Source organism: Vipera berus, assembly GCF_964194415.1.
Source record: "Vipera berus genome assembly, chromosome: 3".
NCBI lineage: Eukaryota > Metazoa > Chordata > Lepidosauria > Squamata > Viperidae > Vipera > Vipera berus.
In genome coordinates this window covers 112,137,862-112,150,023 of record NC_138204.1, presented here as the reverse complement: position 1 = coordinate 112,150,023, position 12,162 = coordinate 112,137,862, and the positions used below count along the sequence as shown (strand labels likewise).

Here is a 12,162-nt window from a genome sequence, read left to right as displayed (position 1 = left end):
CCCTGCCCTGCCCCCCCGCCTGCCCTCCTTCCTGCCTTCCTCCCCTCCGCCTCGCCTTCCCCGCTCCCGCGTTTTCCCTCTCCCCGCCTCGGATTCGGGGTGATTCCCCAAGAGAGGGCGATGGGATTCCGGCAAGCTTTCAAGCCTTCTCGGCGGTCTCCGACACAGCTCAGGAAGCGTTTCTGTGCCGCCCGGCTGGAGCCTTTGCCTCCTTCCCTCCCCCAAGCGAGGCGTCCTTTTTCAAGTTGCAAAACCAAGCGGGGTGAAGCGGGCTGTCGGGAAAGACATTGCCGCCTCCTCCTCCTCCAGCGGCGACACCCCCGGTCGGGCCCTGGTGGCGGAGGAGGCAGTGGCGGCGGCGGAGGCGGCCGCAGCACCGGCAGCCTTCCTAGCAGCGGCAGAGACAGAGGCGGCGGCGGCGGCGGAGGAGGAGGTGGCGGCGGCTGCAGAGGCAGCTTCCTGGCGGTCTTCTTCCTCTCGGCTTCCTGCCTCTCCGCCCGCGGTGCGAGCTCGGACGTTACGGGGCTGGCCGGCCCGGACTGGGTCGGGCGAGTCGATCACCTCCTCCTCCTGCTCCCTCTCCTCTCCAGGGTGACCCTCCTGAATGTCTTTCCCGACAGCCCGCTTCACCCCGCTTGGGTGAATTTTTTGTTTTGTCTTCGTTTTTAAATCTTAAGCATATCCTGCTCTCGTTGAACGTATACTATGCAGTTGTTGTTTTTCTCCATATACACTTTATAAAATATTTTTCTATCTGGCTCATTTTTGCCACAAATTTGTGTTTGTGTGCATTTTCCTAATCTACAGTTCTTTTACCTCTGTAATGTGTTTTTATTTCCTTTAATATAACTCTGCAATCTTCTGTTACATGCTACAAACAGCTTTCGTGTCCTCTTTCCTTTTACACACTTCTCATTTATTCTGTTGGGAATTCATTTATCTTCTAATACTTTTCCAAACAAGAATCATATTTTCTCTTCCTACAGTCCTTCCACTTGTATTTTTTCCAATTATTTTCATTCTTTATGTGCCCTTTATTCTCTAAAATCCAATTCTTGGTACCGTATAAAAATAATCTGGTTCACATTCAGAATCTCTCAGAATCCTTGTATGATACTCTCAATCTTTGACCATAAAAATCAATCATGCTTCTCAATTCATTTTTATGCATGCATGAACAGACTTACAGTAGTAGCCAAAATTGTGGAAACCTTTTGGGAAAAGTGTATTTTTGAGGTTTGATGGCTAATAACACCACTTTTTTGGGGAGTAGTACCATAAAATTATATATCAATGGAAAGATAATTTAATCAAAAATGTATGCAAAAAAGTTTGTTCAATTATCTGTACTGTATTCTATGAAAAGTTATAGCCAAATAACCAGAAAAAGGAAGCACAACTTGCTTAGGTCGATATCAGGTAGTTTTCCTTCATCTGATTGTAGCCAATGAGCATAGTGTTTACAGAGCCAATCAGGTGTCATCTTGTTTTGGCAATGAGCCAACCAGATCACAGTAGGATTCAGTTACTGATATCATGTATTGAAGCTAAGAGCAGGACATTTGTCAGTGTGCTATATGATCGCTATCAAGTTGTTTGGGGTTTTTTGTGTTCTTTCATTTAGTGAGCTTGTAAAACATAATAAAATTAAAGTAATGGTGCAAAGAGTTGACTGATTGCCCAGAAAGCGATCTAAAATAGTACTATTAAGTGAACAAGGCTATAGTTATAAAGAAATTAGAAGAAAAATTGGTGGAGACTTAACCAACGTTGGCATTTCTACTGTAAACGTTTCCCAAAAGGTTTCTACAATTTTGACCACTACTGTACATTTAAACTAAGCACTCGAAACAAACATTTATATAAGCAGATACTCACAAATCACCATTTCAGCCAAAGCTCAATTTTGCCCCCCAGTGCACTCATACTACAGTACAGTATTTCAACCTAATACTATAGTGTGCTCACTAATCAAAATGACCTTGCAAGCCAGCCTACTTTTGCCATAACCCACCAATAGGAGATACATGCAATGCACTGATAAGCGCTCAGAGTATATTCAATACCTTCGTTCTCCATATACAGATAGACCTCGACTTACAACAGTTCGTTTAATGACCAAAGTTACAATGGCACTGAAAATAGTGACTTATAACAGTTTTTCACACTTATGACCATTGGAGCATTGCCATGGTCATGTGATCAAAATGCAGTTGCTTGGCAACTGATTCAAATTTATGACAGTTGCAGTGTCCCAGGGTCATGTGAAAAGCTTTTGTGACCTTCTGTATGCAAAGTCAACAGAGAAGGCAGATTCACTTAACAATCGTGTTATGAATTTAACAACTGCAGTGATCCACATAACAACTGTGACAAGAAAGGTCATAAAATGGGGCAAAACTCATTTAACAAATGTTTCACTTAGCAACATAAATTTTGGGCTCAATTGTGATGGTAAGTAATTATCTTAGAACAGAGGACCCCAACTTTTTGGGCATCAGGGACCGGTTTCATGGAGAAAGGTTTTTCTGCAGACCGGAGAGGATGTGGTTTTGTGTGCCTGCATCCCACGGATGGGGCTTTGCTTGTTTGTGCAGACCAGTTGCTGGCATGCTACGGTCTGGTACCAGCCCATGGACCAGGGGTTGGGGACCCCTGTCTTAGAAGTTCCCTAAAATAATGCATAGAAGTTCTATGCATGAAAAATTGGAAGATGAATACATCTTCTCACATATCTCAGCTTGGAAAAATCTAAAATATTTCCAGTGGGGAAGTAGGTTTTGATAGGGTACACACATACACATAAACACTGAAGACAAGGCAAAGATTGGTATAACATCCATAACTCTGTCCTCAACCTGGCCAGCCAGTGATCATGCTGGCCAGAGATTTTGTCAATAAATATGGCCACCAGCTGATCCAACAGTATTAAGAATAATTGGATATGGACAATCTTAAACATTGTCTTTTAAGAGTTTTACTTACTGAGTTAGTACAACATCATAATGCCCCAAAGAGTTGTTACCATCCCTAGGTTGGCAATCTCTATAGTAATTCTGGTTCCAGGAATCTGCATTTTCATTCCAGTTATCTCTCCATCTTGGATCTGTACAAAATAAATATAAACAAATAGGTCTTCTTGGATGCATTAAGAATGAAAGACTAGTCAGAATTAGGCGTAGAGGAATGGAATGCCATTCTCCTTAGATTGCACAATTGAACTATGCTCTTGCTGTAGTGGAACAGATTAGATAATGCCAATTATTTACCTTGAGGGGGGAGGGATAGGGAAGGATTGCAGGTAAACAGCATGAAGCTGAGAAACAAGAGAAATGAAATTATACGATAGTAATTTTCCCAAATACTGGCTAGGGTTATAGGACTCCTACCTGCTCTCTTCCTTCTTTTAGCAAATCACCATTGCAGGAATGTTTCCCTATTTAAACCAAATTATAATATAATTTGGTGCGGTGTTAAGGCATCAAGCTAGAAACCAAGACATCATGAGTTCTTTGCCTGTCTTAGGCACAAAGCCAGTTGGGTGTCCTTGGGCCAGTCACTCTCTCTCAGCCCTAGGAAGGAGTCAGTGGCAAAAACTTGCCAAGAAAATTGCAAGGACTGGTAGCTTTCGCTTTTAAGAACCATTATATTTGGGCTGCAAAAAGCTTAAAAACTATATGATGGAAGGTTTACAGCAGGTGTTCCCAACCCTCAGGCAATGGTCCGACACTGGGCTGCGGCATGCAAACAAGCGAAGCCCCATTCACAGGATGCAGGCAGCACATGAAACCACCACCACCCCTCTGGTCTGTGGAAAAACATCTCTCCATGGAACCGGTCCCTGATGCCCAAAAGGTTGGGGGCTGCTGGTTTACAGCATCTCACTACTTCCATCTACAGGTTGTCCAGATATTTATAACCCAGCTACAGCACAACTAATTTTTTAAACACATGCATTAGAAATGAAATGAAATGAAATGAAATAAAATGTAGGTGTGTGTGTCTATGTATGTATGTGTTTGTGTGTAAAACCTTGGCCCAAGGTTCTCTATAATTGAGATTAGGAGTAAGTAGAGCTGCCTGTGGTTTTTCACATCTTAAGGGGAAATAGAAATTAATGAAGAAAATAGCATCCATGCTTCTTGCAGCTGAAATACTTGGAGAAGAACAAGGGGAACTATAGAAAGGAGGATGAGACTGGAATGATATAGAGTTCTGAGGCTAAGCTAAAGGGGGAGAAGAAGACTTCTGGGTTTGCACGGTAGTGACTGGTCATGGGCTTGCGGATTCTCTTTACCCCATGGCTAATTTCGCCCTGCCAGGGGACCCTAAATGGGTCTAAGTCACCCTGGAGAGGCGACAAAGAAAGAAGGGTGCTCCAGCGATTCTGGAATGGTGGCAGCCGTTCCATTCGACTTGGAGAAAGCCTTGTAACCCAACAGGAGAAAAGCTGGCCATATTGCATTGACCAGCCCAAGCTATTAGAAACCAAAGCCCAAAAGCACTAACCAGCACAACTGTGAACAGCGAGCTTGAAACTGGGTGAGGAATTCGATCTTCTCTTTTCTATTCTACATTTAATTTCCTGGAAAAGTTCCCTGAGAACAAAATACCTCTGAAAGGGAAGGAGGGGGATTTCCGCCCTACCCTTATACTAACGGAAGTGGTGAATTAATCTTTTTATGGAGGATCAAAATATATGGAAGTGAAATAAATATAAAACCTGAAATTTAAAACTTAAATCTGGATAAATATAAAATTGTTTGAATGGTTAAGATTCTCATTCTAAAGATAATTGTTCATTGAAAAACAAATAGTTCCTGACACCTAGTGGTGGATGAAGACTATGACAGCTATGACTTTAATATAAAACTTGGCAAAACCTGGGAAAAACTAATCTGTGTTTGTGACCTTGAAAGCTTTAACAACAAAGAACAGCTGTGACAAAAAAAGACAATAATCTGGGCTGTAAACAAAGAGAGAATTATAAATTTCAGGGGGGAAAATATTTTTGAACTATTTGGATTACAAATATCTATTCAATTGGGACTCTAAAGCTATTTGCAGAGAAAAGAAAGGAAGAGAAAAACTCAAGTTCTTGGCCATCATGGACCAGAGACATATAGAAAGAACATATCAAGAAAACATAAATACTTCACAGGAAGAGATATAAAGTATACTACAACTAATTCAAACAACAATGACCTTAAACCACAGAGAAATCCAAAATAACTTTGAAAATATAAATCAATCTATTTCCAAGTTAACTCTACAACAAAAAAAATTCCCAGAAAACAGCAACTGAGAAGGAGCAGATAAAACAGATAAATGAATATAGAATTGAGAATAGAGACTTAAAGATGGAACTTAACAAAACAAGGAAACATGGTTTAATCCTAGTGGAAAAAAATTCACAAGTATTGGAAAAAACAACTTATCCATTAAGAGTACAAAATAAATCTGAGGAGAAGAAAACAGATTGAATAAAATGGACCGTAGAGATGTCAGGAACATCGGAGAGAAAGGAAATGATAAGAGAAGCGGAGAGAAAGAAAAAGAAAAAGATTTTCAACAAACATGGAAAAGCAGAAGCCCCTTACAAAGATACTTCACCTGATTTGCTTTTTATATCTACAGCAACATTTATGAACATATGGAAAACCTTTTTGATTCAGCAAAATACATTGATTAAGAAAGATACTGGGCAAAGGAAAAAGACTAAAGTGGAAACCAAGAAAATAGATGATGGGACTAACCAGAGAGAATACGGTACTTAAAAAAAGAAACATTTGTTTGAATATGTTTAAAGAAATAGAAATGTTTTGGAATATATAAGTTATTCTAAGAGGGATGAACTCCTTAAATAATATAGTATGCTTTTTTCCCTTTTTGTTCTCTTTCTTGATATGAGTAATATAAAAAAGTTGAAATGATTTAAATAAAGGAAATGTTTTAGATATTTAAATATGATTGAATTTAAGAAAATTATAATAGATATAAAAATATTTTGAATAAGAGTTAAAGGATTAGATGACTAGATGTATTAAATGGAATGTTTAAAGATTAAACATATTTTTAATTATGGTTAAAAAGAATAAGAAATTTAGGAAATATATATTAGCTTAGGAGGGATATATATTTTAAACAGTATGTTATTTTTTATGTTTCTTTACTCTTGCTCTCCTTTCTTTTTTTCCACTGTTTTATCTATTCCTTAAGAAATGTTAAAATGTGAGATGGTTCATATGGAAAAATAGAGTTACATTTTTAAATGTAATTAATTTTTGAGGAAATCTTAACCAGTAAGAACACCTAGAATTTGGTGGGAGAAACAAATTAAAATAAGGACTTTAACAGGATCTATGATAAGGTAACCAGAATGATTGGATAGAAAAGAAATATTATATTGATGTGATTATTATTTTTAGGAATATTGGGAAAAATTATATATTTAATTATTATCTATCAAAACAATAAGAATTGTATCAACTCAATGTTTGCAAAAGAGGATATTGTGGGAAAAGAGAAAATCAACTAAAACCATTATGTGAATTATGGATTATAGAAATCAATTCTTAGTGATTATTTTACAAATGTAACCCGGACAACACACTGTTTACCAATTATTAAGTGATTTATATTTTTAAAAAATCAATAAAATATATTACAAAAAAAATAAATAAAGGGGGAGGAGAAGAGAATGAGAAAAAGAGACAGAAATGTGAGTTATTTAATCTTACAAATGGGGCCACAGAACTGAAATAGCATTTTCAATTTAGCATGTGATCCGAGGAAGATTTTGAGACTGCGATCAAGATAGGATACTGAAATATTTTGCGGTATTACATTACATTCCCAGTTTTTACAAACTTGAAGATAGCGTATTTGACACTTTCTACCAGGTTTTCTCTACAAGTATATCCTTGTTAGGCTGGGTTAAGTGACTGGCTCAAAGTTGCCAAATGAATTTCATGGCCAAAGATAGACTTGAATCTGAGTCTCTCTAATCCTCTCTAGTCCTCTATTCTCATAAGCAATATACTACACTGGCTGCCTCCTTAATCTCAAAATGTTAATATACTGTAGTAAGTTACAAATACTTAAGTGTTGCAGTTTCACAGGCCTGTTCTCTCCTTACCAGGAGGACATTCAACTCTAACCATTCTAAACTTCAGTCCCTCATTATACTAAGATACAAAGGATGCATAAAGAATAAAAAAATTGCTTACAAATGACTTCCCGTAACACACACAAATTCAAGCACACCCTATTACTTTACTTCATTCCCCAATATCCATTATTCCTATATAGATTTACCTGTGCTAGTTGGAAATTATAAATTGTTTTAGCCCAGAAGACACCAGACCAGAGAAAGGTATTTTAGGTCCATAATGACACAGCCATTATTCTATGGGGAACGCAGTACCTATTTGGCTTGGATGTACTTGGGTGAATCTTTGATATGCTTCATGATCCTCCACAAAGCCATGGTGCGGTTCTTCATATCCTTGCCTGAAAAGTAACCCCAAATGTTATGAGCCAGGTAAGAAGCAGAAAAATCTGCTTTAGCTTTAGTAGGCTTTCTACATCTTTTTGATGAAGGAAATAAAATAATTGGAAATAGTTCATTAAAAACAGATCCAGAAAATAGCACATATTATTATTGATTATGTGCCAGCAAGTCATTTTCAACTCCTAGTGATCTTCTCCACGATGATCTATCTCTAACCTGGTCCTCCACATCTTCCCATGGTGCACACAATCACCATTGTAAGTCCATCTACCTTGCCACAGGTCGTCCTCTTATCTTCCCTTACCACCTTTCCCAACATTACAGCCTTTTCCAGAGAGCTGGGTCTTCTCATAATTATTAGACATAATAATGATAATAGATCTTTATTTACAGTTATAATAGATCATTATTTGACCCTTTCTCCTAGCTTTATTATTAAATAATTTTAAAATATGAATGACTGATTTCATTGACAATTTGTTACAGCCCACTGACTCAGTAGACTATTGAACTTAGTGATCTATAAGTCAGTAGAATAAGTAGTGGCAGCACTAAAAAAAAAGATGGGACAAATTGAAGGATGTGGAATGTAAAACAGTGGCAAGACCACAAAGCTTTTGTATTCTAATTTAGAAGATACAAAGATACAAAGGCCTGGTTAAAACATAGCAGGCAAACTGAAGAAACATAGGCAAATCTAATATATATATTAGACGTCGCACAACGTATTGGGACTGTTTTGCCATTGTCGGCAATGGGGTGGGCGTGGCTTTTGTGTGATGCATCCGGCCCGTGGGCCGGCTGTTTGACACCCCTGAGCTAGACCATATAAAATGTCAGTGTGTAAGAATTTATGAACTGGAATAGCCATAGCAACAAACCAGCCAATGAGAACTGTTTTGATTAAGACACAGTATTGGCTGTGTGAAGCATGTGATGCAGGCTAGGTCTGGGCGTGTCTTAGTCTTTCCCTGTGTCCTGATCTCCTGAGTTAGTTGTTGATGTTCCCCAGAGCTGAATGAAACTGTATGTATCATGTTTATATATATTTTATAAAGTTTTTCTAAACTATGCCTCCTGCTCATTTTGAATGTGTGCTTATTTTTTGGGCTTATTTTTGCGCTGGAAAGCTGTAAAACTCTAACATAAAATGTACTAAATATATACTGTATATTAAGCAATATACAGTATATAGGCCAGGGAAGCATGACAACATACAATAAATTGCATATTAAGCAATATACAAGCTAGGGAAGCCACAATTCCATAGTCAGTCTATGACTAAAATTAAGTGGTGGGGGGTTGTCAACAAAAGTTTTAAGTCCAGATATAAAAATTAAAGCATCAGGGGAAGCCAAGTTGAAAACTGTAGGACCCCTCAATCTTGCAATTGCTTCCAGAGGATCAGGAAAAGCTAAACATGACAAGGTGGCTAAGTAAATAAATTTTGCGTGGATGTTACTGCTCAGCCACACTGCAGGATCCAAAAGATCAAAATTTAGATTATAATGGTGGCACTTGGCCTTATTCAGGACCCAATGCAGGGCTCTGCAGTCTATAGAGATATAAGAGAAAAAGATTCAAAACAACCCCAACTGCAATATAACACACTTTCCCATAATTTCTGAAATCAGACTATTTCGTTTCTTCTATGATTTAGAACCAGCTGAAATCATAGCTTGTCTATTTCATTTCCCAACATTGTTATTCCTTATTTTTATGTGAGCTTTACCTTGTGTAAGACCAGTCTGAAAAGCTGTTTTTGTAATACTCTGCCCTGGAGTTTGGTCTCATATAGTTCTGGAGCCTTGGATGATGGATGGGATGGTGGTGCTGAGTATCTAGCCAAGGCTGAGGTCCTACTTGGAAATCAGGATGGTATTCTTCATGCCTGAAATGTGGAGGTGGAGGACCATAGTAGACTTCCCTCCGTGGGCTCCTTCCATATCCTTCAAACCAGGCTGCACGACTCCCTTGGCCCTGGGGCTGTCTTGGTGGCATCCATGAGTCCATTCAGGACTTTTTATTAAAGACCTGTTTTTATTTAGATTTTGTTCAATATCTAAGTTTCTTCAGTTTACATAAATATAAAAACAATCAAAAGATAGTAGGTTCAATGAAAAGAAACATTCTTCCAAATATTTACAGCCAAAATGTAAAGGCTTTTGCCTTCATGTTATAGGTCTAGAAAGGCTCCAGGGAAGACTATTCTTGCTATGGTCTAGACATATCTATAACTTTTTTATAAATTAGGAATTTAAAAAAAACTTTTTCCCCCTTTGGAAAAGAGAATATATGAGATTGTTAAAGTTTATTCATCTCTTTGTAGTTTGATAGAAAATACATGAGGTTACTATTAAAGAAAGCAGGTTTATTATGCCTTAGACACAGAATTCTTACAGGTTTTTAATACTGCAATTAGCTTTCACACTAATTGATATCTAACATTGATAACTTTAATGCTAAATGAAAATAAAAAGTTATAATCAGGCCAATCAACATACATTATTTCAAAATTATACAACAAATCCTGCTTGGTTTAACAGAAAACAGTGGCTTAATAAATACTTTCATTATTTACTAATACATTAATGATAACATGAGATAATGGTTTATTTTCTGGCATACAGTTTAATGTTTCTGCTATTATATCACTATTATTGAAAAGATGTCTGCAACAGTTCCCTAAAGGCTGAATAAATTTGAGATCTTTCTGGTCTCTTAAGTCCATTTTTAAAAGGTTCATACAGATACACAGACCAACGTCTATCTATATATCAGTCATTCAGTCACATTGCCAAACCAGCAAGGGAGTGATATCCTACAAACATCTGACAACACATTTTATTGATTGCAACCCTCTCTATCAAACCTGTCTTTGTGCAACTTTAACACTTTTGTATGGTAAAACCTATTTCATTTACACACCAAAAGAGCACGGGGAAAAAAATTCAGGTAAAATGAAAGATGCTACAGAATAACTCCAGGACAACTTGAGTGAACAATGCTATCTTATGTCTATACACCCACAACACTCCTATTTCCAAATGCACATACCTTTATTAGAAATGTGACCACCAGCTCCAGTTCTTTCAGCTTAGCCGCAGTGGTACTTGCCCATCTCCAAGACAGCTGTCAAAGTCCATTTGCCACATGGGTGGATACCTGAGCAAGTTTCTACCCACTGTAGATGAGCACTCTCAGTTTTTTCCTGGTGTCAAAGTCCTGGACAATGCAATAATCCTGACTGAGCAGAGCAAAGGGCACCTTAAGCCTTTGGTAAACAATATTGTACATTGGATCCTTCCAAACAAACTAAATATTTAGTGCATTTTGCATCACTTAAAATGCATGTAGACTAGAATAAAATTCATTTAAAAATACAACACATGGGAAGTTGCTCAGCAAAGTTGGGTCACTTTTTTCCCCTTTCTCCCCCCCCCACCCCTCCCCCCATCTTCAGGAACCTTTTCTACACGAGGGCCAAATATTCTTGGGTTTTTATAATGAAAAGTGAATGACTTGGTGCAAGTTGTTTCAAGATGCTCAGGTTTGTTCCAAAAGCTATTCTAAATTTAAAATTTAGTACTGGCCAGGTAAAACCTAGTGAGTACTGGCCAGGTGGAACAAGTTTCCTCAAGGTGTAGATATAGCAGAAGGGGAGTATGAAAGACGGAGACTTGGAGAAGATAGCAACTTGCCTTTATGGAATCAATGGGGGGGAAAGAGAATGAAAAAAGAATGAATCCAGGAGTCCAGTCAATTACATCAGAAACAGAAGACATACTATGGGGTACTAAGACAAATCTTTTGTTTCCCAGTCAAAATGTTTGATGATTTCACATTAAACTGACTCTGAATACATGGCTAGTAGGTTATGCAGGTGCAAAAAAAATGCTAATTCAGATTTTCATTGTTTGGGTGATACTGTATTTTTTTCTATCACATAGTACAGCAACTGGAAGTATTTCAAGACTGGACACAACTCAGAACTGAATGTGTCATCTTGCACATTAAGTTCACATTATCTTGAGCTGTAGACATTTTTAACCACAGAAATATCTAACGGGAGGTAGATCACCATGCAGATCACCACTGAAGATAAACTGAACATAAGGCTAATTCTTAGCTGGAACAAAACTTTATCCACACATAATTGTAAACAAACATTACAAGAAATAATTATTTTCTTTCCTCTTCCTCCCTCTCCCCAATAGAAACTGTAAAGTTTTCTGAGACAAAGTTCATTTTATATATCGTTTCTCTATCCTGACTTAGAAACTACTTCTTTTCCTTGCTTCACCTTTAAAATCTCCGCAATTCTTCTCAACTGATACTTTTACAGAGATTACTTACAAAGTCTATCACTAAACCAAAACGTCTGCAGATGCTTCTGCATCCCATGACGGTAGCAAGCTCAGCCGCTGAATTGGCTCATTAGAATAATAGCCGATAGGACAGGCTTTCCTTGCCACGTCAGCTAAGCGGAACCTTCGAGCGGGGATTCCTGCTCCTCGCCGGAACTATTCCTTAACACGCTGAAAGCGAGGGAAAAATGAGATAGTTAAATTTGGGTCGCCATGCAAAGAAGGTCATTCCAGCGTTCGAGAAGTTTGACGGCAATTTATAGTTAACGCTTGCCACGTATT

At 38.0% G+C, this 12,162-nt stretch overlaps 1 protein-coding gene across 2 annotated transcripts in view; it reads right to left on the bottom strand.

Moving 5' to 3' along the window:
- LOC308664803 (protein transport protein Sec16B-like) overlaps window positions 1-11,947 on the bottom strand; it is a 77,605-nt gene extending 65,658 nt beyond the window's left edge. The window contains exons 1-5 of one of the 2 annotated variants that reach the window (XM_081322319.1): window positions 11,870-11,947; window positions 10,571-10,738; window positions 9,246-9,583; window positions 7,427-7,512; window positions 2,986-3,106 (exon numbers count right to left, since the gene is read on the bottom strand). In XM_081322319.1, coding sequence (XP_081178445.1) covers window positions 2,986-3,106; window positions 7,427-7,512; window positions 9,246-9,526 — 488 coding nt within the window. In that variant the 5' untranslated portion in view covers window positions 9,527-9,583; window positions 10,571-10,738; window positions 11,870-11,947. The remainder of the gene's footprint in view (window positions 1-2,985; window positions 3,107-7,426; window positions 7,513-9,245; window positions 9,584-10,570; window positions 10,739-11,869) is intronic. The other variant, XM_081322318.1, reaches the window with a different exon arrangement.
- Window positions 11,948-12,162: the final 215 nt, after the last annotated feature.